At 48.7% G+C, this 27,256-nt stretch overlaps 1 protein-coding gene across 3 annotated transcripts in view; it reads right to left on the bottom strand.

Annotated features, from left to right (window-relative positions):
- Positions 1 to 27,256, bottom strand: part of TENM3 (teneurin transmembrane protein 3) — a gene marked incomplete at its 5' end in the record, with an annotated part of 598,576 nt that overhangs the window by 131,271 nt on the left and 440,049 nt on the right. For all 3 annotated transcript variants that reach the window (XM_079779210.1, XM_079779209.1, XM_079779208.1), the window contains one exon: positions 20,756 to 20,994. In XM_079779210.1, coding sequence (XP_079635336.1) covers positions 20,756 to 20,994 — 239 coding nt within the window. The remainder of the gene's footprint in view (positions 1 to 20,755; positions 20,995 to 27,256) is intronic.

Raw genomic sequence — 27,256 nt, 5'->3', positions numbered from 1 at the left:
GTCCTAGGGCATATGAAAAATAGTGAGTGAAAGTCCCCTAGTATTATGTATAATTGATTGAATTTTTACAAAAAGATGCAACAGCTTGGGGACCTTCCATGACCAGTCTCCCGTTTTCCTGTTGCCGATACCTGATATAAAATCATGACCTAGTACGAAGTATAGCAGACACAGATGCCAACGTAGCTACATCTACCCTGTGTATGTGTCACTAACGTTTATACGTATGCTCCCTGCTTCAATCGCAGTCTGTCAGCAATTTCTTTTAAACTCTGATTTTTCAAGGATTAAGATATAGGTTACGGAATGCTTGAATTTACAAATTGTCAATGGGCAAAGAGGTATAACTTCGGATGTCATTTTTGCATTAGACTTTGCAGTGTTTGAGTGGCAAAATGTCAAGAGCTATCTAAACACTTATCACGTCATACGTTTGTCAAGCTTCAGCTATTTCCGCGAGTTCTGAATAAAACAGTGGGAGCTACTTGGGCACAGAGCAAAGGTCTGACATACTTTGGTGGAGCAACAATAACTACCCCCTCAGGGTCAAGGCTCTCACACAAAATAACGTGTCATCACCGTGTGCTTTCATGGAGCATAAAAAGTCCTCTTAGAGATTAGCTCGTTTTATTGGTCTTAACAGACTTTGAAGAGGAGAGATAATCCATAGATCATACACAGATGTCAAGGGTTAAAAGTAATGTTATGTTTATGTTTGGAGAGCTATTTTATTTTCTGCCAGATGGGCAACATCTTATTATATATATTCATTATAGAAAATCTCAATGAAACGGGATTTCAGTTCTACTTAAGACATCATCTAATGAGAACCATACCCAATAATATCACATCTTGTTTAACACTGCATTGAAATCAGAGGCCAACAAGTTGTCTGGCCTTAGAATATTATGTACTTTGAAAATAATGCTGGTTGGAATTTAGTGAAGCCCTTGGCACTTACTATATGTAATTTAAGATATTTATACAAATTCAGAGTGTCAGGGAGATTCACTCCAAAGGTAGTGTGAGAGAGAAGAAGAAAAGAGGAGGAGGAGGAGAGAGAGAGAGGAGTAGAGGCAACGAACTCATAAAAGTCAAAATGCTCCAGAAATTACTAAGCACCAGTTAGTAACATGGCATGCAATGTCTTGGCAGACAAACAAAGAGAAAAGTAGTGAAGTAAAACACATCTGCAGGTGAAGGAGGATGAGAACAACTCGGCCACGCCCGAGCGGGAGGGCAGACGTGAAGCCACAGGGAGGCCTGTGCTGCCAACCTTCAGGGTGGTACCACGGATCCCTGGCTGACGCAGGACTGAACGGAGGGCGTGGGACGAGGGTCAGAAGAAGCTGGAAGTCCGACTGGAAATATTATCTCAGTCCATGAGAAGGCCACGCAGGCAGGAGCCTAGCTACTGAAGAGAGGCCACATGCAACTACAGATACTGTCACGACCAAGAGTCAAGGAAACGGTCCATTTGGAGAAAACTCTGAGGAGGCTTATGCAACCAGGGAACAAGTCCGAGAAGTCCACGCTGGAGAGACGGGCGCTCATCCAGAGCCAGGACTAGCAGAGGTGGAAAACGGACATCGCAGAACTATAGTATTTCAGGTCTGAAAAAGAGCAAGGTGACAAAACGAGAGGTCCAAGCAACGGTGCTGAGACCCCGATGCAAAAACCAGGGAGGGCTGCCTAGTTCGCTATGAGGTGTCCACTGCCCCGCCCTTGCGAAGTGTACAAAGGAAGCTGTGCCCTGGCCGGGGTGGCTATGTTGGCTGGGTGTCATCCATGCACCAGGAGGCACCAGTCCCCATTGTGAGCCCCATCCCTGGTAGGGGGTGCGCAGGGGGCAGCTGATCAATGTTTCTCTCTCTCTCCACCTCCCTCTCTAAAAAATCAATAAACTATTAAAAACGCTGCGGTGTGACAAAATAAATTCTACATGGAAAGAACTGAAGTTTCTAACACCAGTTAGACCTTCTCAACGTCTTTAAGGCAAAACTTCTAAATTGCCAGGTATGTTCAAAGCCCGTAATCCCTGTGTGCCTCCAGCGGAACAGTTCACAGCGCTGGGAGGTGAAAGTGATGCTTTTACCTGCCGCCCCAGTGCAGCTCTGTGCCGATGGATTTGAGACTGAAACAACAGAAGACAGATCAAGCCGTAATAAGGAAAACGCAAACGGATGTGGCTGGGAGCCCTGTGCGCTCCGGGTCCCTTACCCTGCTGGGCTCATAGCCGAGGTGGGGAGACCCGGGCTGGCAGCGGAACCAGGCATCTGTCAGCCACAGACCCGTTCTCCGGCCGCTGTGAGAACACCGCGATGCGGTATTTCAAAAATAAAACAGTCACGAACACCTGCTCTGTGTCAAGTGCTGTGCTAGTGTGACCTGCATTATCTCATTCAATCTTCACAAAGACACAACAATAGTGGATGTTACCTTTTTTTTCATGTTAAGTCTCAGAAAACTGAGGCTTTTTTTGAGAGTTTAAGGTTCCAAACAAGTAAGCAGTGGATCTTGACCTTGAACCCAGACCTTCTGAGAACAAAGGTCACACCACAGCACTCCTCTCCATGCCACCACAGGGTTTCAGAGTGAACCCACAGGGAAGGAAGTGAGATAGGACTTCCCCGAGGCCACAGGCTAGACACAGCTTCTCCCCGGGGTCTGGGAACCCGGGGCAGAGACAGTGTGTGGGGTGAGGGGGCAAAGGTCACACCTGTGCAGCTCAGGCACTCTCCTTCTGAACAAGTACTTCCCCATATACCTATATTGTCCTAAAAGAAATTTTTACAATAATAATATGATGCTGATGATGAAGCAGATACTGTGGTTAACCCAGAGTCTTAAAACAACAATTTAAAACTTACATTAGTGAACACTAGACTTATTAAAGTTATAGAACTAGTATTTGTGTAGATTTAATGTTTAAAAAGTTTATGGTATTACGTTTTGTAGTTTTATACTGTTATTTCCCCATATTTTTAGGAGATTTTAATGGGGCGGGGCTGTATTCATATCCTAAATGTTATCCGAGGAAGAGTGGAATTGTGGATGCCAGCGATACTATTCTATGTCTAGTCAGTGCGCTTTTCAGATTTTAAAACACCTTGAAGTCTGCAATCTATACTAATAAAAGGGTATTATGCTAATTAGGGTGGATGTCTTCCAGATGTCCATCCACACGTCCATCTGGACAAAGCCACAGCGGCTGCAAGGCCCAGGGCTCAGGCAGCTGTGGGCTCAGGCAGCCGAGAAGCCCAGGGCTCAAGGCCTCATAGCCGCCGCGGCGGGCAGTGGCAGCAGCAGCTGGGTGATGGGGGCGTCGCCTTCCCCTGATCAGCCCAGTTGCCTCCCACAGAGCGGTCAGTAGGTCATCTCCTGAGGGGTCCCGGACTGTGAGAGGGGGCAGGCCGGGCTGAGGGACCCCCCTCCAGTGCACGAATTTTCGTGCACCAGGCCTCTAGTCTTTCAATAATGTGCATGTGACAAGGATCATTGTCCCCACTGTATGAGGATGAAACACAGGCAGAGAGGGTGAGTTACCCAATGTCTTAAGTTACTGTGTAAGAGGACTCATGATATCAGATTCCTGACCCAATTGCAGGTTCCTTTATCTACACTGTGCTGCTTTCCTACTTATCAGAAGTGTATTGAATGAAAATTGAGCATTCACATTAAGGAAATTTAAAAAAATTTAACACAAATTGATTGTAGCAAGTATAATCACAAGTTATTCATTTGCTAAAATTGGCTTCTACATACAAGATATTTACCAACTATAAATGGTTGCATTTTGCAAGATTATTGGTAAGCTGCTTGTTTGGAACGGAATTGTATTTGCTCTATATTAAAAATCTTAGAAATGGTGGCTGAAGTCCCCACTGACTTCAAAAGTCTGCCTACACCCCCTGCAGAAATATGCACACACGGCACCCAAAGGCAACGAACAACAATGTTCGCAGAAGCGTTATCTGTAAAAGCCCCGACTGGAAACTCCCCGATGCTGCCAGCACTGAGCGGATTCACATCTTATAGTGAAGCCACCAATGGCCTCCACACAGCACGCAAAGGGGTTCCACACAGCACGCAAAGGGGTTCCACACAGCAACGCAAAGGGGTTCCACACAGCAACGCAAAGGGGTTCCACACAGCACGCAAAGGGGTTCCACACAGCAACACAAAGGGGTTCCACACAGCACGCAAAGGGATTCCACACAGCACGCAAAGGGATTCCACACAGCACGCAAAGGGGTTCCACACAGCAACGCAAAGGGGTTCCACACAGCACGCAAAGGGGTTCCACACAGCAACACAAAGGGGTTCCACACAGTAACACAAAGGGGTTCCACACAGCACGCAAAGGGGTTCCACACAGCAACACAAAGGGGTTCCACACAGCATGCAAAGGGATTCCACACAGCACGCAAAGGGGTTCCACACAGCAACGCAAAGGAGTTCCACACAGCACGCAACGGGGTTCCACACAGCACGCAAAGGAGTTCCACACAGCAACACAAAGGGGTTCCACACAGCAACACAAAGGGGTTCCACACAGCAACACAAAGGGGTTCCACACAGCAACACAAAGGGGTTCCACACAGCACGCAAAGGGGTTCCACACAGCACGCAACGGGGTTCCACACAGCACGCAAAGGGGTTCCACACAGCACGCAAAGGGGTTCCACACAGCACGCAACGGGGTTCCACACAGCACGCAAAGGGGTTCCACACAGCAACACAAAGGGGTTCCACACAGCATGCAAAGGGGTTCCACACAGCACGCAGAGGGGTTCCACACAGCAACACAAAGGGGCTGGCCACTGCCAGCTGCAACAGCATGAACACATCTCACCAGCATAACATTCGCCAGACAACCCACTCACAACAAGCGTGACTCCTGGGCAAGTCCATGTGCATTCGGTTCAAAAGCAGGAACTATCAGCTGGTGGGAACCAAAGTCACCGGAGTGATTGACTACCTGCTGGGAGGGGAGCAGGTGGAGCCGGGCGAATTCTCGGGGCTTCTGGGGTGCTGGGTAACATCCCAGTTTTCTACCTGGCGGGGGGCTCCCTGGCTGTGCCCACTATGCGCTGTGTACTTTTCTAAATGTGTATTACGCTTAAATTAAAATTTCCATCTAAAAGTAGTCCATCTAACATGGAGCTTAGCTCAAGAGGGTATGTCCCTACCTTCCCTAAACCCTTTCCAGGATAATTCCCAGGCACGGATCTTCTAAATTGGTTGTAATAGCTGACATTTGCCATCTACACTCCAAAACCAATAAGCATACATTTTACACGATCACCCATATCAGCGATAACACAATCACAACGGTGGCCACGGTAGGAGAGGCTCACATGCACGCTAACCCATCAATCACTATTGCCACCTGTTTTGCTAACAGCCAAATAGCTTACTTTAGGTTACATCTTCTTGGGTTGCTGGTGGCATCCTTAGAGTGTAACGGATTAGGAACACATTCCCTGCAGAATTCAAAGGCATTCATCCCACAACCTCTTACAGTCTTTCTTTCTGTAGGCTTTGCCAGAAAATGTTGAGGAAAAACACCTCATTAATTGAAATAATTTTGAGACCGCATGCTTGGAACGATCCATCGGTGCAATTGTCTGAAGACTGTTCCTTCCGGGCGCCAAGCCCAGGCAGGTGAGAGCAATTACCGTGCGCCCTCCTAGCGTCTTCAAGGCTGATGGAGAGGCAGGGCCCGGTGGCTGCAGATCGCGCCTCCGCCCGGAGGAGAAGGGCACGTCGTTGTTTCTAACCGATAGCGTGTTGGCTCGAGACTCAAAAGCCGGCGTGCGGAACACTGGAAACCAAAATGTGTCATTAAAGAAAATTGCCCGGCACCGAGGAGCGACGCCGTGCGGGTTCAGCTCCCCGTGAGAGAGGAGGTGCCAGAACGTCATCGCGTCTCCGGGGACCAGGCCACGGGCGGGAGCTGTTCTCACAGCGGCTGCTCTTTCCACGGCGAGCCCCCGCTCTCGGGCCTGGTCCTGCCAAATACCGATGCGAGGCGGTGGGCGGGGGGGGCCGCTGCTGACCAGGTCCAGCGATCTGCCAGGACCCTGGGGCACATTCCGGGGGACATGTGGAGCAGGCACAGAAGCAGGCACCCTCCCGCCCCAGGCCCTGAAGGGAGCTCATGCCACCAGAACCCTGAAGACTGCACTCCGGTTCTGGCAACTTAAGAGTGTCGTTCCCAGCATGACTGCCATTACTGGCTAAACGCGGTTGAATATTACTAGGTCAAGCATTCTCATAAAGACAAAAATATGAGACATGAGAAAGAAAAACCGGTAAGAAAAACCCACTTAAAAATATCCAGAAAATGCCTGCAATTCCGTGTTGTTTAGCCTTCGAACCCTTGAGCGTTCACTCACGCAACTTTGGGTGTAAAGTTTCCCTTTCTTGTAATTCACCTGGGGGTCCACTGTGGTACATTCCCCCCACACACCCTTCCCGAGAAAGATTCGCTAAGAGCATGTTATCAGAAGTTGCAAGCAAAGGAAATCCGGATCCGAGGTTTCAGAGGTAAGAGCACAGTTTTTAGCAGATTGTCCGGGCGTCTGGGAGAGGAGCCTTCTGTTTGTATGAAAAGAGACGCAGGTCCCGGTCTCCATTCGGGCTCCACCTGGGGCGGTGGTTTGGGAAGTCGCCGGGCCGCTCGCAGGCTTTCTCATTCACATGAACATCTCAAGTCCACGCCAGAGGACCTCTGAGGTCTCTCCCAGATCTCCCACTGAGATGTCGCTCTATGTCAAAGTACAAATATTTCCCAGGCGAAATCATGGAGCCTCAGGAAAACCCCACCAGGCGTAGGAAGGATATCAGTGTATCTGAATACAAATGCTGTTCCTTTGTTTTTATTTTAAAATAGAAATGTAATTACGTGAAGTCCAACTATCATTGCACGCATATGTTGCTTCGGTACCTTGGGTTTTGAAAACAAAATTTCTTCGTTTCATGTTTTAGTTTCATGAATATATAAATATACATAATGCACATGTGCAATGGTTAGGTTTTACAAAAAATATAAAAATACCTTTTACATATGGGGCGATGATTTGAGGTGATACACGCTTCCGGAATGCAGCCCCGTCTCAATGCAAGATGAAAGCAGGTTGGGTAACGGGTGTGGTGGAAGTTGGGACCCCCTGCTGGCCTAACGTGTCATTAGAAATACATAGTTTTCCATAAATTAGCTTTTGTTTTGGATTTCCTGCTGTGTTCACATACATGCTGACGGAATGTGTTAGGCAACGTTCTGGCATTCCACTCCATTATTGTTCGTTATGAGCTCTAAGGCTAATCTAATATCAACAGCTCCGACCTTGCTCACCCACATAAAGTATTTTAAAATCAATATTTCTTTTTAAGGCTTTCACATTAACACATCCTCTCATTGTCATTAGGAGGAGGGAATTATCCCAACTATAAGGTGTTCGAATATTCCCAGCAACGAACCACCGGTGCAGCAAGTTCCCCTGAGTATTTTAAGATAACATGTGAAATCATAATTTTTATGAGCTATTTTCTCAGGGTGGGGTAGGGGGAAGGAAGAAAATAAGAGGTAAAAAAATGATTGCTAATATTTTCTGTTTCTATGCTGTGTATTTTTCCTTTCTCTCCTTTTGGCATGTTGTCACTCATAAAGGAGAATCACATTGGCTGTCAAAGTATCTAACGGTCATGTAGCTGGGCAGGCTTGCTTCTGCCAGAGTATTCGACTCATCCTATCTAATAAAAGAGTAATATGCAAATTGACCATCACTCCAACACACAGATGGCTGCCCCCATGTGGTCAAAGATGGCTGTCCCCAGGTGGACACAAGATGGCCGCCACAAGATGGCCAGCAGGGCAGGGCAGTTGGGAGGGACCAGGTCTGCAAGGGAGGGCAGTTGTGGGCAATCAGGCCAGCAGGGGAGGGCAGTTGGAAGGGACCAGGCCTGCAAGGGAGGGCAGTTGGGGGTGATCGAGCCTGCAGGGGAGGGCAGTTAGGGGCGATCAGGCCTGCTGTGGCCGAGAGAGGCACATGGAGATGAGGCTGGGTCTGCCTCTGGGGGGAGTCAGGATTTCCCCGGCAGACAGCTCTCCTAATGCTGCCTCTGTTCCCCCATCTCCGGGTTCTGTTCTCCAAGTGACGGAAGCATCCACGCTCCACTCGGATGGGAAGCATGGAGTGTGCACCATCCCGAAGAGCTGCCCAAGGGGGCCAATCGTGATCAAGACGCTGGAGGGTCTTTGAGGTGACAGACGCCAACATTCAAGAATACGGGAAGAGGACACAGAAACATTCCGAGTGCAAAATGAAATCGTTCACAGGGCTGATGGGTAATTCCCTGCTTCCCCCAAACACGGGGTTTGTTGTGCCGGGAAATGTACGTAACAGAGGCTCTTGAGTGACAGGCGTCAGCAGCTCTCCCGCCGAAGCCCGTGGTTCCAGTTGGTCCAGAGGCTGGCGTACTGACTCCCTTTCACGACTCCTCTCCTCCCGAAGAGCTAGCAGGGCCGCAGCCTGCTGGTAGGGAACGGCCTGTATGTACGCTGATGACCTGCTCACGCACAAAAGTTCCTCTTGGCTTGGTGTGACTTTGTACAAAAGTAGACTAGACCTGAAAATCAGAATTCTTCGAAAATTTACGGCACTTAAACCATCATTATTCAAAGATCCCACCATTAGGGATATGGAGATGGTTGGCGGGAGGTTGGTATATTAAAATGTGGCAAAATCCAGAAAATTGTCCCCTTCCTATTAGTCCACGTCTCCTCCAAAAGTTTACGTTTGAGAAGGGTAATATGACCTGTGAAGTGTGTGTGTGTGGGGGGGGGGAGGGGGGGTGCTGGTGCATTTTTCTAGTTGCAACTTTAAATAAAACCAATGACCTTTTAGAAATCTGGGCACAACTCATCCATGTAGCTTGCTGTTCGTCATTCATTCATCAACAAACCCTTCGCCTGCGTCGCCCTTACCCAGTCTGTTTCTCAAGAGGAGCAGGGTGAGCTGCACCCACATCACCACCTGTGGGACCCGGTCGGGAACGGGAACGGTCACACGGGTCTCCCCTGACCACCTCTCCCCCCAGGCGGGGCGGGAAAGACGTGAGCGCCCAGGGTTCCAGCTCCCCCCACCGATGTGGCTTCGGGAGAGGAGTGACCCTTGGTTACACACTGGCCGTAACTATTACTAATGGGCATTTATGTGACATCTGTGGACATTTATCTCAAAGCAACATCCACAGGCAGGTGTGGTCGCTGGTCCCCAGGCGGCGGCTCCCACTGCCAGCTGGCCTCCGTGCTTGCTGGGCTCGGCCTCCCTTTCTGAAGGTAAGTGGCCACCTTCCCCGCTGCCAACTTGCCTCGCTTCTCTGCTAAGATCTCAAAGGCTCTCTTTGAAGAAGGAAAAATCCCCTAAAAATATCTTTATTCTAAAAATAGAAAATGATGGTACAATTTGGGGTTATTTGAAGTGATTGATGTTTCCATGTACAAATTCGATGTAACTCACATAGGCTCACTAACTCCATCGTGCAGTGAGCTTGGTAAAGCCACCAATGTAGTTAATGAGGGGAAGAAGGGTCTAGAATGAGGTTACAAGACCCAAAGGAAATGCCTACAGCAGCTCCAGTCCCCTCAGCAGTGATTTCTATACTTTTTTAAAAAAAAAATGTGTTTATCACCTTTATAATTGTAAACATTCTACGGTATAATTATACTATACACATGTTTATATTTGCATATTTAATTTATTTTTTCCTTGAGATAACTGGCATGTGGGCTTCACTCGCACAATGGGAGGGTCTCACAGGAATTGCCTTTCTGCTTCCAGCCCCGCTCGGGGCTGGCACTGGCCACGCTGACCTCTTTGCTTATCAACTGCAGAGCGGCATGACCTCTCTCTCCCAACAACTACTGACATACAGAAACCATGTATGCCTTTAAAATGTCGTCAACACAGATACATCGAGCACTCATACATGTTTGGAAAAAATCCAGAGATAACATTTCTTTGCACAGTTTTGAAACTATTTTCTGGGGATATTTTATAAATAAGAGTAGAAGCCCGATGCACAAAGGTTCGTGCCAGTATGGGCCTTCCTTTCCCTGGCTGCCAGCACCGCCTTCGCTCTGGCCGGAGCCACCTTTCCGCCTTCCATGCTGCCTAGAGGCCCGAAGCAGCCGGGGTGGTGTGGAATGCCTGCGTTGTCGCCATGGCGGAGATGCAAGCATCCCGCCCCGCCCCCAGCTGCTCAGTGCCTGCATATGCAAATTAACCCGCCATCTTTGTTGGGTTAATTTGCATACCCACTCCTGATGGGCTATTGGGCATCGCAAAGGTACGGTCAATTAGCATGTTACTCTTTTATTAGGTAGATGCTTAACACATGCATGCCTACTCTCTACAACCCAGGGGAAGGAACATACAGGAACAGACTGCAAACCCTCACAGTGGTTTTCCATCTCATTCCAGAGCCAGCGTTCCCACAGTAAGGTTCCTTCCCGCTTCCTACTGTGACTGCTCCCTCCCTGCAAAAAGGGCTGTCGCTGGACCCACTCAACAAAGAAAACCGATGAGCAATGCAACCCGTTCTCCTCGGACACAGCGAGGCGTTCTTTTTACTAATCACACCATATTGGCCTTGGTACTCCTGAGGATTGATTTTTCAGGCCACCTTCGGCTTATGTGGTCACACTTCCAATTTGTCCGCATGTCAGCATCTGTCAAAACACACAGCCCTCGTCACTGTCCTGGTTTTGCAGGAAGGCCTTTCTGTGGTGCTCGGGCTCGCTCAGCTCTGTCTTCTGTGCCCTCCTCCAGCCCCCTTTTAAACAGTCATCGTGGTTATAACTAAGTGCCCGGTGTCTGCTTCCTCAAGGTACAATCTATGTTGTTCCCTGCTGTGTCTCTCATCCTGCCTCCGCCAATAAATGCCGTCACTCAATAAACAAATGTTGAATGCATGAAGGATGGATGGATGGACGGTCCCTCCTTTTTCTGGTGTTATATCAGTAATTTAGTACGAAATCACCGAGTAGAAACCGTGGAGTCTCATTGTTGAGGAAGAAGGACGAGGTGTGTAGACATTCTAAGATTATGTAGGACAATACATAAACTGAAAGAGTATATGCATTTGGAATTTATTTTATCTCAGATTCCAGGATAAGACCTTTGTTTGAATGCAGATCCAATGGAACGTAGAGGTTTTATGCCGAATTCATTCCTAAGATTGCTAGCAGTCTGTAGTTTTTTCTTTTTAACCTTATATATGCCAGTTACTCTTCCTTTCACTCCTCTTGATGTCCATTATGCTCTGAAAACACACTGCCTTCAGTACCACCAAGGTGAAAGCAAGTGACATACGCAACGCCGATTCAGTATTTATGTAACGTAACATGGACATGGTATAAATGCTGTATTGTGCTTTCCTCTTGACATTAGTGGGGAAATGCAGCTACATTCTGAAGAGATGAGAGCCCCAAACAGAAAACAGCACCGCCTTTCACACGCAAGGTATTTATGTTCCACACATGCTCAAGTTCAGCTGATGCTAAAGGTATACAGTATATTTACTGATTTCAGAGAGGAAGGGAGAGGGAGAGAGGGAGAAACATCAATGATGAGAGAGAATCATTGATCGCCTGCCTCCTGCACACCCCCTACTGGGGATCGAGCCCGCAACCTGGGCATGTGCCCTGACCAGCAGTCAAACCAGTGCCCTCCTGGTTCATAGGTCGACACCCAATCACTGAGCCACGCCGGCCGGGCTAAAAGCATTTCTTATTGTCAATGTCCTTGAACCCTTTTCAACTCAGGAGCTCCTCGTAGCTGAGTGGCAAAGAACAGTCTGTTTGTGCATAGAACTCCTCATGTTATTTACTCCGCTGACCTTGTATCGAGGTAACAGTAAAATAAGTCATTTTGGGGAAGGAGAAGAGGAGCATACTCCCTACATTTGCACCCATTTGGCAGTGACTTCTTCCTGATGTACAGTAATAAACACATACCAGGGTAAGCGCAAAGCTCCACATGCTGCTGCTGTCCTAATAAAAACCAACAACAATGCGTAATGTGAAAAAAACTGAGGGTGCGATCTACCAGTATAGCTTTTTCCCAGTGTAGGGTCCAATTCAGACATCGCCTATATGCTCGTACAGAGCTGGCTATCGAGTGAACTGGATTTTAAGTCTCCTCTCGATCATTTCTGGGTCTCTATACGATATGCTAGGCAGAGAAAACTGGTATTTTCTGCAAATTAATAGAGCCCACACTGAAGTTAGGACAGAGTGCAGGCATGGCAGGACCGCCAGCATGCCTGTGGGTCGGAGTGTGTGTGTTTGTACGAACACATGCACCATTTCACCGCACGCGCCCCTTTCACGGGAGGAGTGCCGCCATCCGGAACGGGTTTCAGTATATTGTCTCCTTTTTGCATTGGCAGAATCAGAGTCCTGCAGGGGTTGCTTTATCATATCACCATTTCCTCCTCTCCCAGGGGTAAACGGGTTTATTCTGAGTCTTCCTTCACCTTTGAATCAGGTTTAAATATGTCTTTAATTTCATATATCCAAGGATAGCATAAAACACCGATTTGTAAGTTTTCCTTTACAATGTTCAATCCTCTAAACTACAGGCAGTATATTTTCCTCTACAAAGTGATGAAGTCACATCAGCATTAAAATGCTACCGTCGCATCTCAGACAAAATGCATTTTCCAAATGTAATGCAACTAGGAGTTAGGGAGGAAGCTGCAGTGAGGAATGGTGTGTAATTCATTGCTCAGCTGTGCTCTGTAACCTAATAAAACAGCGCTTTCACTGCACAAACATGTCCGAAAAGAAAAAGGAATGTCACAACACATTTCATTTTGCCATATATATTGAAATGGCCGATTTTTCACGAAGCACAAAGGGCTGGCGTGTTTTTCTTTCTGACCCTGCGTTGCATATAGATAGCTAGTAGCATAATCAATCTCAAGGTACGCAGAGAGGTACACTGTTCATAAAATGCAAATAGACCAAGAAGTAGGACAGACAGCTGCTGCCGAACCCCGACTGCAATGAAGCTGCACTTGACGGGTTACCTTTTGCTGGGCCTGCGGAGTGCTCGCGCTGTGACACCGCCTTGTTAGCACACACATGGCAACAGCTATTTTAGGAGTCACTTGGTAGCAGCTGTTCATGTATGTTTTCAATGAAACAGAATATTGAAAATGCACGTCCTCCTTAGCAGCATGCGCCAGGAGTTCATCAGAGAAACGGTGCTGAGTTATTTCACGTCATTGGGAAAGGAATTAACAACCAATCCCTTGAAAGTCCAGATATTTTTTTTTTTTGGGGGGGGGGGGAACAAAAAAACAAAACAAAACTAAGGAAGGTTTAGAGGGAATGGGAATATTGAAGAAGGCAGGGTTTTTGTTTTGGGGGATGGAAATGTTGTTGAAGAAGGCAGGGTTTCTGTTTTGGGGGATGGAAATGTTGTTGAAGAAGGCAGGGTTTCTGTTTTGGGGGGATGGAAATGTTGAAGAAGGCAGGGTTTCTGTTTTGGGGGATGGAAATGTTGAAGAAGGCAGGGTTTCTGTTTTGGGGGATGGAAATGTTGAAGAAGGCAGGGTTTCTGTTTTGGGGGGATGGAAATGTTGTTGAAGAAGGCAGGGTTTCTGTTTTGGGGGGATGGAAATGTTGAAGAAGGCAGGGTTTCTGTTTTGGGGGGATGGAAATGTTGTTGAAGAAGGCAGGGATTCTGTTTTGGGGGGATGGAAATGTTGAAGAAGGCAGGGTTTCTGTTTTGGGGGGATGGAAATGTTGTTGAAGAAGGCAGGGTTTCTGTTTTGGGGGGATGGAAATGTTGAAGAAGGTAGGGTTTCTGTTTTGGGGGATGGAAATGTTGAAGAAGGCAGGGTTTCTGTTTTGGGGGGATGGAAATGTTGAAGAAGGTAGGGTTTCTGTTTTGGGGGATGGAAATGATTTAAAGTTGATTGTTAACACTGTGTGAATATAAACATCACTGACTTGTGCACTTTAAATGGGTGAATTGTAGGGAATGAGAATTGTATCTCAACAAAGCTATTATGAAAATTGTCAAGAGAATTATTGGTTGGGGATAAACTGAGCCAAAAATCGAGAAAATGTGCGCGCACAATAGAATTTGATGGCATTTTTGTCTTCTCCAGTTTTCCTTAAATATAAAGAACAGGTGCAAATACTGTTGGTGCTACCGCACGTGGGAAATTGAATTTTCAGGTTCTGCCTCGCCATATCCAAAATGTTCATGAGGTGAAATGTCCACAGTGGTGTTATCTGGAGTCTGACTTGACTTTGTTGCCGTTTCTAACGGTGCTAATCTAGTAACGCAAACTAGATTTCCCTTAATGTTTCAATAATGTTCATGCTTGATGATAAGATTTCTGGGCATTTTAATATGTTTACAGGTTATCCCCACCGACTGTGAGTACAGAACAATAACCAAGCCTGTGACTCATCCCATAACCAAGCCTGTGACTCATCCCATAACCAAGCCTGTGACTCATCCCATAACCAGGAGCAGAGGGAGAAGCAAGGGTGACTAGTAGGCTCCGCCTCTTTAATCCATTCGTTGGCGAACCACCGCTATCTACTACCCTTCCTTACGATCTTCTGATCATTAGAGCAGAAGAGAGAAGAAGCGAGGGCCCAGAAAAAGTAAGGACAGGTCATTTCTTTTAATCCTCGCCTGAGGATATTTTCCCATTGATTTTTAGGGAGAGTGGAAGAGAGGGGGAAAGACAGAGAGAAATATCGATGTGAGAGAAACACATCGATCGGTTGCCTCCTGCACGAGCCCCGACTAGGGCCTGGGCCAGGAGGACCCTGCAACCAAGGTACATGCCCTTGACCGGAATCGAACCCGGGACCCTTCAGTCCGCAGGCTGATGCTCCATCCACTGAGCCAAACCAGCTAGGGCAGGACAGGTCTTTTTTTTTTGATAGGTCTGTATCACTAACTATTATCATCAAACATAACGTGTGTGTTTAGAAATCAGCAGATTTTCACTGTGTAAAGACACACCAACGTCAGTACTAGAGATGGTTTGTTTGTTTTAAAATATATTTTATTGATTTTTTACAGAGAGGAAAGGAGAAGGATAGAGAATTAGAAACATCAATGAGAGAGAAACATCGATCAGCTGCCTCCTGCACACCCCCTATTGGGGATGTGCCCGCAACCAAGGTACATGCCCTTGACCGGAATCGAACCTGGGACCCTTTAGTCCTGAGGCCAATGCTCTATCCATTGAGCCAAACCAGTTAGGGCTAGAGATGGGTTTTAAATATATTTTATTGATTTTTTTTTTTTTTACAGAGAGGAAGAGAGAGGGATAGACAGTTAGAAACATCAATGAGAGAGAAACATCGACCAGCTGCCTCTTGCACACCCCCTACTGGGGATGTGCCCACAACCAAGGTACATGCCCTTGACCGGAATTGAACCTGGGACCCTTGAGTCCGCAGGCCGACGCTCTATCCACTGAGCCAAACCGGTTAGGGCTAGAGATGGGTTTTAATTGGGAGCTCAGCACTCTACAGTCACAACGTGGCTGTTGCAAAGAGGTTTGCCATCTGTCCAAGTGTGGACAGTTGAGGTTTAAGAACAAGAGATGCTAACCGCTGGCACGTCTGTCCTGGGATGGGTCAGCGGTAGCTTCTCACTCCTGCTCACTCCTCTCTCCCCACAGGGCCTCGTGATCGCCCACTGAGGGGAGGGTCTAACAGGTTGTCTGTGCTTGTCCAAATGGTAGCCAAGAGCCACACGTGGCTGCTGGAGTTTAAGTTCACGAACAATAATAAAACTGAAACTCCAGTTCCGTAGCTGCATTAGCCACATTTCGAGTCCTCATGAGTCACACGTGTCAAGTGGCCATTGCACTGGACGGTGCAGATTCAGGGCGTCTCCCTCACGAAGAGCAGCGTCTGACGTGCTGGCTGGGCCTGCTGCTCCAGGTGGGGTCCGTGGCCACCGCAGCGTCCCCCGGGCCTGTCTGAATGCGGACCCGGGTTCCTACCGCAGACCTGCTCCATCAGAAGACGCACTTTTACAGGGTCTCCAGGTGACTCCTGGCACATGGAAGTTTGAAAAGTACAAGTCTGGACTTCCTCTCTTCAAATTCCATGCTCTGGAATGCCACTCAAGCAATCTTTTAAGAACATAACGGCTCTAATTTCTTAGTTTCTTCTCTATGGCACGTCTTTTGAAACCTCGTGGGGGGCGGTCGAGTGAAACGGGTCCTCCATAGTTTCTGGTCCAGCTTCCTCACTGACAGGCGGTGTGACTTCACACCGGGGGCCCCTCTAAGCAACAGACTCCTTTTTGTTCCATGGAGGCAGGAACTCAGGGGCTGCTGGGAAAATCCAATGAGGCGATTCCTACGCAGCTCTCAACGTGATGTTCGGTGCCCTGTGAGCAGCCATCACCACGCAGACCCTGTGAGCAGCCATCACCACGCAGATCGTTCATGCTCCTTCCTTTCCTTGCCTTGGATGACCTCTTCTCAAGGTCATCGCCCACTAACCACGTTGACATGAAACCCCGTGAACTGACCTCCGCTTTACCTCTTAGGGATCACCTGCTAGATCAAGTCATTTTCCCAACATCTTCAGCCTGAGGGAGTTTTCTTTTCTCGTTTATGCTTTGCTCATATGGACCTTGCAGCTATGAGAGCATACGCCGTCAATAGTATGTTTACGTTATTGTCTGTATCACCTGATGATGAGTTTCTAGAACGGAGAGCTAATCTGGGCCTCTAATATCTGTTAAGATTGTCCAGAAAAATGTTGACCTAAAGTAGTTATTGAAAAACCATAGAACTGAAGAAAATAAAAAAAAAATACTTAGAATAAATAAGGACTTTACAGGTATAATAGGAATATCACAAGTTATCAAGAAAAATTGATAAATGTGATGAATTAAAAAATTCTATATGGTAAATGGCATAAAAATCATGAACTAAGTTAATAACAAACTGGAAAAACTACATAACATATATGATAAATGATTCACTCCTATATAATAAAACCCTAATATGCCGATCGACCCAACGGCAGAATGACCAGTCGTTATGACATGCACTGACCACCAGGGGGCAGATGCTCAACGCAGGGAGCAGGCCTAAGCTGGCAGTCAGACATCTCCCAAGGGATCCCAGACTGCAGGCCAGGCTGAGGGGACCTCCCCCCCCCCCTGCAGTGCACGGATGTCATGCACCAGGCCTCTAGTCCTTAAATAAACACTTGCAAGTCATAAAGAGGAGAATATACCCAACAGAAAAATGGGGAGGGAGGGAAACTAGGCTATTCACACACACAAAAAGAAATACAGATGGCCAATAAGTATAGAAAAGATATTTAGTACTACTTGTAATAAATGAAAACAACAATAAGATGTTCAGCCTAAGAGACTGGCAAGGGTTAAAAATACTGATAATGAGCAGCATCGGTAATTGTGAAAAATGGGGGTAATTTGGCCATGGTTTGCAACATTTAAAACATGCCTATCCCTTGGCGCTGCAAATTTCTTTCAAAGAATTTATTCTGATAAAAAATTTGATCAACTGAACCCACATGCACACATAAACACACGGGTGTGTAAGAAAACAGTCAGTACATTTTTGGGAACTGGCAAATTAAAAACAGCCACTAAATAAGATTACACACACCCATTATCAGCAAGAAAGCCTGGTACAAATGCATTAAAAAGCGTGGGACTCCAGATGTACTTAAGCATGGAAATATCTGTAAGGGTATACACCAAAACGTTAACAGTGGTGACCTATGCAGAGTTCACAATGCTCGATGGGGATTGATTTTCACTTTCTTCTTCCTCTTTTATTATCTCAAAATTGTATGGGAATAGAAAAGCAACAAAACCCCTCCCCCTCCCACCGCCCCTCCACTTCAGAAGTTCCACACCTGGCCTCTCCTGAGGTAACGTCACCTTAGAGAAGAGACAAGTTAAAGCTACATCCTCATGGCTTCTCACGACCTCACTGGAAGGCGAGAAAGAAAATTCTGGGGTAGAAGTGGTTCCTCAACCCTTTTAGTTGATATATCTCTTTGACTTCATAGTGATGGTCAATGTGAGAGGATGGGGGAGCGTTTAAGGAGCCTGCGCTTGGTTAACAGTTGTGAGGTCACGCTGACGAGGACACTGGTTTCCCCACCGATTCGGGGTTTATCGGAGGGATCCCCCTGGACAGGCAAGCGGCCCTTTTCCTCCTCTGCGTTACTCGCACACTCAGGGGCGTGCACGCCTTCCCGGAGAAAGGTGCCCTATTCTACTTTTTCCAGAGGTAAAGGCGGCATCTTCAGTCCGAAAAGATGTGCGATGCTAACGCACGAAGAAAAGAAATTCTTTAGCTGATTTAAACTACAACAACGGAAACCACTGCAGAAACGTGTGCCAGCTACTTAAGCACAGGAGGAACAGTGAACACTGGAAGTATATTGGAGATTAATTAAAGTCATCAAACATATGAGATAATTCTTTGATGATAAAGGTAATTTTTAGGAGGTAAGCCTTGGGTTGCATCACCTTGATTTCTAGCACAATAACCAGACCATCAGAAAAACGCTCCACTAATACCTGTGCATGAGTAGATGAACTATGTAATTTGTACGTTTCCTTGTGGGGAAAGATAAAGCCAGAGGGAGAATTTTCGGAGTGTGGTACTCGGAGGAATATAGGATGATGCTAACTATTAAACAGCAACAACGGGCCATTTGAAAAAAAAAAAAAAAAAGAAACACTGAGTTTTCACTTAGAGCTCTAATACTCAATTATATTTATGAAAGGATCCTTGAAAAGAGTACGTCTCACAAACAGCAGTGCCCTAATCACACATTAAAGCGCTATTTTTCCTGCCTCTCACACGGGTAAATAAAATTGAAGGGTGTCAGAGCCGATACTCAGAGGTTTAACAACTGGGGGGACCCCAGGCACTTACATCAGAAAGGATGTCCGACAACACCTGGGCACCACCTGGGCACCACAGACATGGCACCCCGGCCCTGGGCACCCCCTGGGCACCACAGACACGGCACCCCGGCCCTGGGCACCACCTGGGCACCACAGACACGGCACCCCGGCCCTGGGCACCACCTGGGCACCACAGACACGGCACCCCGGCCCTGGGCATATCTATCTGTTCGGCACGCACTGGAGTTCAAATCCCCCCCACCAAAAACATAGGCTGAATTTATTCCATCCCACTGATGACTGATGGTCTCAGGACCCTTTAAGATGCTCCCGCAGCACAATGCTGACAAATGTACATAATTTATCCAGCTAACTAGAAGAGGCCCTCCTAATAGATGGGCATTTTCAGGCTGAACACGAGCAATCCATCTCTAAAGAGTGATGTCTGTTGTGGGGTCGCCCTCATTGACCTTGAGCGTTATGAAACAGTGTAGCGTGGCTTCACGGGCGTGTGATCTCGGCCCAGGGAAACCCCTTTCGGTGGCTGGTTTGACCCTTTTTACAAGGAGGGAGTTCCCTGAGATGGAAAACTGACGAGAAGGTGCCATCCCGACCGACGGTGGCTCCCCGGGGCTAAGGAGGCTGTGCCCAGGGTCCGGGGGAGAGAGGGCCTGATGGGGGAGTGATGTCGGCGGGGTCTAAGGACCGGAAGCTGGTGTACACAACCAGCCCACAGCTACCGTCCCTGACTCCATTCTCTCTCGAGCTCCTTCACGCTCTACAATTCTATTTCTCTCTTCAACGTTGCGGCTCAAAACGGCTATTTCCGTCTCCAAAGCACGTGGTTTATAACTAAGGAGTGTTGTAGCCGAGGACAGAAACCGGTCCACCGCACACGCACACGCACACGCCTGTTCTAGACGCAGCTCTGGGGCACCCTCCCTCAGCGACAGAATTTCACGGGGCAGCACCCATCGCTCTGCCAACCTGAAAATGCACCGGGGACCCTGGTTCTTGTGGGACCCGCCACGCAGCCCGGGCTTTCTCTCGGTGGGCACCATTAGCATTTCAATGTCGTAGGCCTCTCCCTACACCTAGAAGTCCGTCCACATCGGAGGTGGTCCCGACAGTTAAACAATCTCCCGCAGGTTGAGGGCTCCTCTGTGGGACAGAGGCGGCAAAGGTAATGGTGACCACCTCCACAGCCCTTCCAGCAGGTGGGTGCTAGGCCGTGGAAACCTTGGCCGGGGCTGTGTTAGAAGAGCTGACCAATCCACACCCAGGAGCAAGTCGAGCATCCTTTCACGGATGCCCGGTTCTCAGGAGAGTGTTCCTGAGGGGAAACCACGGTCCCCAGGGCGGGGACTTACACTCAGTGATGGATTAAAGCAACAACAAGTCTGAGATAACTCTGGGAGCCGAGCTGGCGGGAGATGGGGACGTGGCCCGTCACAAGCAGCAGAGTCGTAGGAGACGCCTGCCCCGCGTCCATCCTGGAGTGCGCGGATCGCTTTGTGAACGTGGAATGGCACAGGCCACCCATGTTTCCTCGAGGGGTAAGCCAAAAGCAGACGTACAGACCCTAGAGTTTGCTTCCAAGAACATAACTTGCTCTCCATGCAAATGCAGCTTTTTCTATTTACCCAAATTTGCTGAAAATCACTTAAACTACCCTGTAATTACAATGGATCACGACCAACTCCTGCCCCAGAAAACATAACCTCAGCATAGACTTCTGGGCCAAATAAACAGATCAGTGCAACAAAACGACAACACGCGGCGCTCACCGATGAAGTAGGACAGGAGGACGGCCAGGAGCACGGACACGCCTAGGGCGCACAGGGCCGTGCACTTCCAGCTGCAGTACTTGGAGGACTTCTTGAACTTGAAAGCGCTTCTCGACAGCGTGTTTCTGGGCAGCGGCCGGGTAGGCGGCGAGTACACGGAGCCCGAAGCCATGGTGTATCCCGGGGTCGCGGTGCTGAACAGCGGCGTGGTCCCCGTCCCTGTTTTGAAGAGGAAATGCCTGTGGGACGGGAGAACAGCGTTACACATCACTATCAACAGCAAGACACACGTGTGTGGACACGTGGAGACAGGCGGCCAGGCGTTCGCTCTCCTCTCTGTCTCTTTCATCGTTTACTTCCAATAGTTTTAAAAAACCTGGAAATTAAGGAAGTATTTTAGCCCAGCTGGTGTTGCTCAGTGGCTGAGCGTTGACCTATGAACCAGGAGGTCACAGTTTGACTCCCCATCAGGGCACATGCCCGGTTTTCGGGCTCGATCCCCAGTGGGGGGGCGTGCAGGAGGCAGCCGATCCATGATTCTCTCTCATCATTGATGTTTCTCTCTCTCTCTCCCTCTCCTTTCCTCTCTGAAATCAATAAAAATATATTAAAAAATAAAACTATAGGATTCTTCTAAACACACACACACATACACACTCCACCCAAAGAAAATATTTTAACCAAAAAAAAAAAAAAAAAAAGCCAACTCATGAAAAGACTCCGAGGAAAGAGGGTTTGTAGTGCAGACAGCGTGCTGAGGCCCGACAATGCCGGCTGCTGTCCCCTACATCAAGCAGGGAACGCGGCAGCCTGGGAAGTTATTCTGAGCGGACCATTCCTGCACAAACCATCCTGGAACTGCCCTGTACGAATTCCCTTAAGGACTTCTTCCCATTTCCCTGCAGACAACTCATCTTCCGACTTGACGGCACATGGGTTCTCGCTACCACGTGAGAGCACGCACTCCTGTAAACACACACAAGTGCGGCGGCCGCGCTCAGGCCGCGGGCGGGTTCATTCCTGGCGTCCCTGACACCTCCTAATCCTAGCCGCTCTCCGCGAACGGGACCATCCGGCTGGGTGGGTAAAAGAAAGGAAATAATTAAATTCTATGTAACGCGTGTTTTTCCTCCTGAAATTTCCCGTGTGCCCCGGCTCTGCCCGGCCTCTCAATGCCAACAGCCGCTCCGCTGCCTCGCCGCCAGGAGACACGAGACAAGATGAGAAATAGAAACAGTCTGAGTGCCTGCGGGTTTCCTAATGCCCAGACTATGGGGGGGGGGGGGGGGGGGATGGAGCAGCTGGGGTATAACCGTGTAGTTTGGGAGAAACATGGTGGGAGATAAAAGGGGTCCCCCCCTGACCAGGAGAGGGGACAACAGCCACAGGTTCCCCAGCGTGGGGAGCGAATCTGCCCAGTGCTCTGTGGCAAGTCTGGGGGGTGACGGGGAGAGTTTCCAGAGATGTTTGAGGCTCTCGCTACCACTTCCAGGACACACCTGAGGGCTGAGGGCACAGAACGAGCAGAGAGCAGCCGATGACGCCAGCCACACAGAACAAGTGTGACAGCCAATGTGTAGGTCCGGGCCAAACGCAGTCCCTAGTTCTAGAAAGGATTTCTGCAGGAAAGGCGAAACAGAAAGTATGGGGACATAATCAAACCATTTGAAAGACAAAGACTCCAGGAGGTAAAGATTCCCCCCAGATGAGGATACTTCCTCAGGATGGGTCCGGGAGAGGGACGAGGGGGAGTGGCTGAGGGCAGGAGATGGCCTGGTCCCTGGAGACAGAGGCCCCGCCTGGCTCCCCTAGAAGACGGAGCCTGGAGAATGACCACCTGGTGCGTCAGGAGGCCAGGACATCGGAGAGCTGCAGAGGCGATGGCATCCCATCGAGAAACGTGACGTGTGGAGTGTCTGGGGCACATTGCAGAGAGCTCCCGAGGCTCCTGCATCTCAGCATTAAGTGTGCGAAGTAGAATTACATCTATGGCTTCCAGAGTGGCAAAGACATGGCAGAGCGCGCCACTGGCCCCGAGAGGCCACACGGAGAGCAATGCGGCCACCTCGGCAGCAACGTGGGGACCGATAAGGAAGGAGCACGGAGCCGTGGAGACGCAGCGGCTTCCCGGAGAAGGCCCGAGCACCAGGCACCCCCGCCCTGCGACTCGCTGCCCGGGAGGAGGGAGAGGCCCAGGCTGTCTGAGATGAGGGCTGCGGGTAAAACACAGGGACGTGAAAAGAGCAAGTCGGTTAGCGTGCCGGGCCGATGGAGGAGAACGATCTAGCCACTGCACACACCTGTCGTCTGTCTGCTCCCATGTAAGCGCTAGCACTTCCTATTTCCCTGAAGGAATTCCAGGACGACAGGAAGTTCCTGGGACACAGTAGTTGCTCAATAAATATCCTACCTAATAAAACAGTAATATGCAAATTGATCGCACCTCCGCTATGCCCAAGCCACGCCCACCATCCCAAGCCACGCCCACCAGCCAATCAGGGTGAGTATGCAAATTACCCAACAAAGATGGCGCCTAATTTGCATACGCTGAGGGAGGGAGGAGTGAAGACTGAAGACAACTTAGAAGGAAGAGGGAGGAAAAGCAGAAAGCAAGGTGGCTGCCAGAGGGAAAGCCAGGGCGGGGCGGGGCGGGGCGGGGCGGGGCGGGCGGCAGCGGCCCACGGGTGCAGGCGCGGTGGCCGCAACAGCCGTGGCAGTGGCAGCGCACACGGCCGCAGCAGCTGCTTGCAGGATTCTTCCTGCAAATGGACTACTAGTTGTAAAATAAATAGAGTGGTGACCATTGTGCCGATGCAAAACGTGAGTCCGGGGGAAGTTAAGCACCTTGGACAAGGAGCCACAGCTAACAATAAGTAATTACAATCTATAATAATAAAAGCGTAATATGCTAATTAGACCGGATGTCCTTCCAGACGAAGCCGGGGCTGCGAGGGAAGCCCGGGTCCCGGGTGCCTTTCTTCAAATAAAGAAAGAACTGGACAAAGTCTATGAAACATCTGTTTGCAAGCACTGGACAACTGGCAATGCAGAGTTTTGATCGCTGAGAGAAGGGAAACAAAGGGAGAGAGCCCTAATACGTATGTCCCTGATTTTCTGCATGGAGAAGCTGTCTGGATCATACACAGTACGTGGAAGGGGGTTCTAAACAGAGCACGGTGGTCTCCCTGAGTTGGGGAAACAGGTCCGGGATCAGGGAGGCTGCAGTGGCTGGACTTTGTGGGTCAGTGTATCAGAGAGAAGGCATTGCCCAGATAAAGAGCCCCAAACATGCATGGGGTCTCATTGCGTCTCTAGCTGAATACTGTGCCCTGCAAACTTACAATGAGATTTCAAGTGGTTGGTCAAAGAACAATTAATTACTGAGAACGGAACAAACTACTAGGAAGCTGTAGGCTAAACAAGTCCCAGCACTAACAAAGAATTGAGAGATGGTCAAGTTCTGATCCCACACAGTAATGAGACCTTTTTGAACATCTGGTACAGTTAACAGAGACGCCAGAAGGGCCATGCCTTGATATTAAGGCTAAACAGCCCTAGATTAAAGGCCACTGTAAGTCCATACCAACAGAGCTTACATTCAAGTCTTGAAAGCTGATCTGTAGGCAATTTAACTGTCTTCCAAGTAAAGCTGCTCTTTAAAGGAAGAACAAAAAATTTAGACACTTAGCACTTACTGGGAAGAAGCAGGAAAGTGGGAATCAAAATCAGGAAATATAGACTAAAAAAAACCCAATAATGATCGAAAGCAGACAAGAATTTTAGACAGCTATTATAAATATGTTGAGGAACTTAAAGAAAAGCATGAACATAATAAGGAGATAAAGAGAAGATAAAAAACAACGTGTGCCCTAGTTGGTTTGGCTCAGTGGATAGAGTGTTGGCCCATGGACTGAAAGGTCCCGGGTTTGATTCCAGTCAAAGGCACATGCCCGGATTGCTGGCTTGATCCCCAGTGGGGGGCATTCAGGAGACAGCCAATCGATGATTCTCTCTCATCATTGATGCTTCTATCTCTCTTTCCCTCTCCCTTTCTCTCTGAGATAAATAAAAATATATATAAAATAAGAAAAAAGAGCAAAGTGGAACTTCTAGAAATAAAAGATCCTATATAATAAAAGGATAATATGCAAACCAAACCAAACGGTGGAACAACCGGTTACAATGACGCACTCCCACAGGGGGAACGCCACTCAGCTAGAAGCCCTGAGCCGGGCTCACAGCTGGTGAGTGCAGCAGCATTGGCGGGAAGCCTCTCCCACCTTCACAGGAGCGCTAAGGATGTCCGACTGACGGCTTAGGCCCGCTCCCCATCAGCCAGACATCCCCTGAGGGCTCCCAGACTGCAAGAGGGTGCAGGCCGGGCTGAGGGACCTCCCCCCTCCGAGTGCACGAATTTTGTGCACTGAGCCTCTAGTAATAAAACAAAAAACAGACAACTAAAAGTTGGCAATCATAGGGACCAAAATGAAGACCTTCCCTGGGAACTATGTTATCGTTTTATTCAAAGACATTTGGGTCATTTCTTCATGGGAGATGGGATTTGAACCCGGGCCCGTGGGACTCTACCACATTATTTTAGCCTTGACACTAAAAACATGTTCTTGCTGTATGTAAACACAATGAGCTGGACACATGCCAACTTCAGCTTAGAAGTTGTTTCAACTCCGGAAGTTTGTGGAATTAGTACCAGATGCTCATCTGCTTTGGTGATCACGGCAAAGCACTCTTACAAGACCTATGCTTGAGTTAGTGTGAAATTACTTTTCTTAGAGCAAAAGGCAACTTTGAGATATTGCCAAAAATAAAGATGTAATAATATTAAAAATCCACTATCTGTAATAATAAAAGCGTCATATGCTAATTAGACTGGACAGCTGAACGACCTTCCGGACGAAGCTGGGGCTGCGATGGCCGAGGCAAGCCACCGTGGCTGCGAGGACTGAGCCCCTAGCACGAATTTCATGCATCCGGCCTCTAGTTCATCAATATTAGTGGAACTGAAGACTGCTTTATCTTAAAAGAGTTTCCAACTTATTTATATACAAATTTACTTGTGTTGTTGCAAGAGACATATTTTGGCCACTGACTTTCCATCCCAGGGTACACTTCCCCTTGCTCTAGTGCCCACCCGTCTCAGGGGCCATGAGGCAGCTGTGTGTCCTTAATAAACACAGAGACACGACGAAGCATTGAAAGACGAGCCAACTCACCAATGCACTGTATTCTAAATTCACTGTCTCCAACATTTCCAGGGGGCCTTCTAGTGAGGAAGTATAGAAAGAATTTGCAAAGATTGTTTAAATTGATGTGTCTTTGAAACCCATCATCAAAAAAGGGTGTCCCACCTGTGAGAACAATTTATTTGGGTAAAATCAGCCCTCAAAATAGATGTGTGAAAATACACATGTGAAGGCCGCTCACACACACACTAGCGTGGTGGGAAAGGCCGTGTCCGCATGTCCGCAGAGGAGAACTCTGCCTTCAGAGCTGGGAGAATGGTGCGATTTCCTGGATTCGGACAGGAGGTCTTCTCTCCAAAGTCAGCCATGTCTCTCTTTCCACTGCACCACAGAGAACACGCAACGCTGGCAGGTGTGTCCCGTGACGACTGCCCGTCTCCAGCCCAGGACTCCTCTTTCACCGTTCACGGGCCACCACGGAGCTTAGCTGGCGCCTAGACCTCCCCAAATACTTTGAGGGAACCAATACGTTAATCCTGAAACCCAGCTGCGAGAAAGTGATTCGACCCCTAATTCTTTATAAGGCACATCATGTGTGGTTCGTCCCCATCCTGTGACTCCGGCCAGGTCCTCCAGCCTTGGGAATATGCTTCTCACGTATGAAAAATTCTGCAGAAATGACTACCAGACACCTATGGTTGTGATTGGGCATCCACATGAGGTTTACAGAATAAAGGCCCAAATTCCCTTTACTTCTATGACCATCTTTGGGAATGAAAACCATGAATCCGGTGAGACTATCCGCCCCTGTATCGTGTGACAGAGCAGCGGCGGCGACAGATGACATGGAGCAGGCGGGGCAGGCTCTGCTCTGATGCCCCTAATGATGCCCGCGTGCCGCCTGCCTCCAGGGCCTCGGCGATCGCACCCCATCTCCCCCCTCCCCCCCCCCCACCCTCCGGCGGGGAACCGGAGGCTCACTCCATGGCAGGCGATCAGACACCGAGATGAGGAAAATCCATTTCAAAGCCCAAAGGCAGCAGGGCAGGAGGTCACTGAACACTAACAGCTGCGGGGTGGCTTGGGATCTGGCGGGGATCCCATTAACAGCACCGGCCGGGGGACGAGGCCGGGGGCCCCGGGCATTCACTGAGCCACAGACATACACGGCAGGACGGTTCCACGCCGCGTACCACCAAGAGTTGCGTGTTCTTCTTCCCGACTCGGAAGGCCTGTTTCTTCGGGGATCGGCCTCCCGACCAGCCTCTGCATTTGGGCTCCCACCTTGCTATTCTTCTGA

Source organism: Cnephaeus nilssonii (genome assembly GCF_951640355.1).
Source record: "Cnephaeus nilssonii genome assembly, chromosome: 8".
NCBI classification, from domain to species: domain Eukaryota; kingdom Metazoa; phylum Chordata; class Mammalia; order Chiroptera; family Vespertilionidae; genus Cnephaeus; species Cnephaeus nilssonii.
Note: the sequence above shows the minus strand (reverse complement) of the source record. Positions and strands in the feature narration are given on the sequence as shown.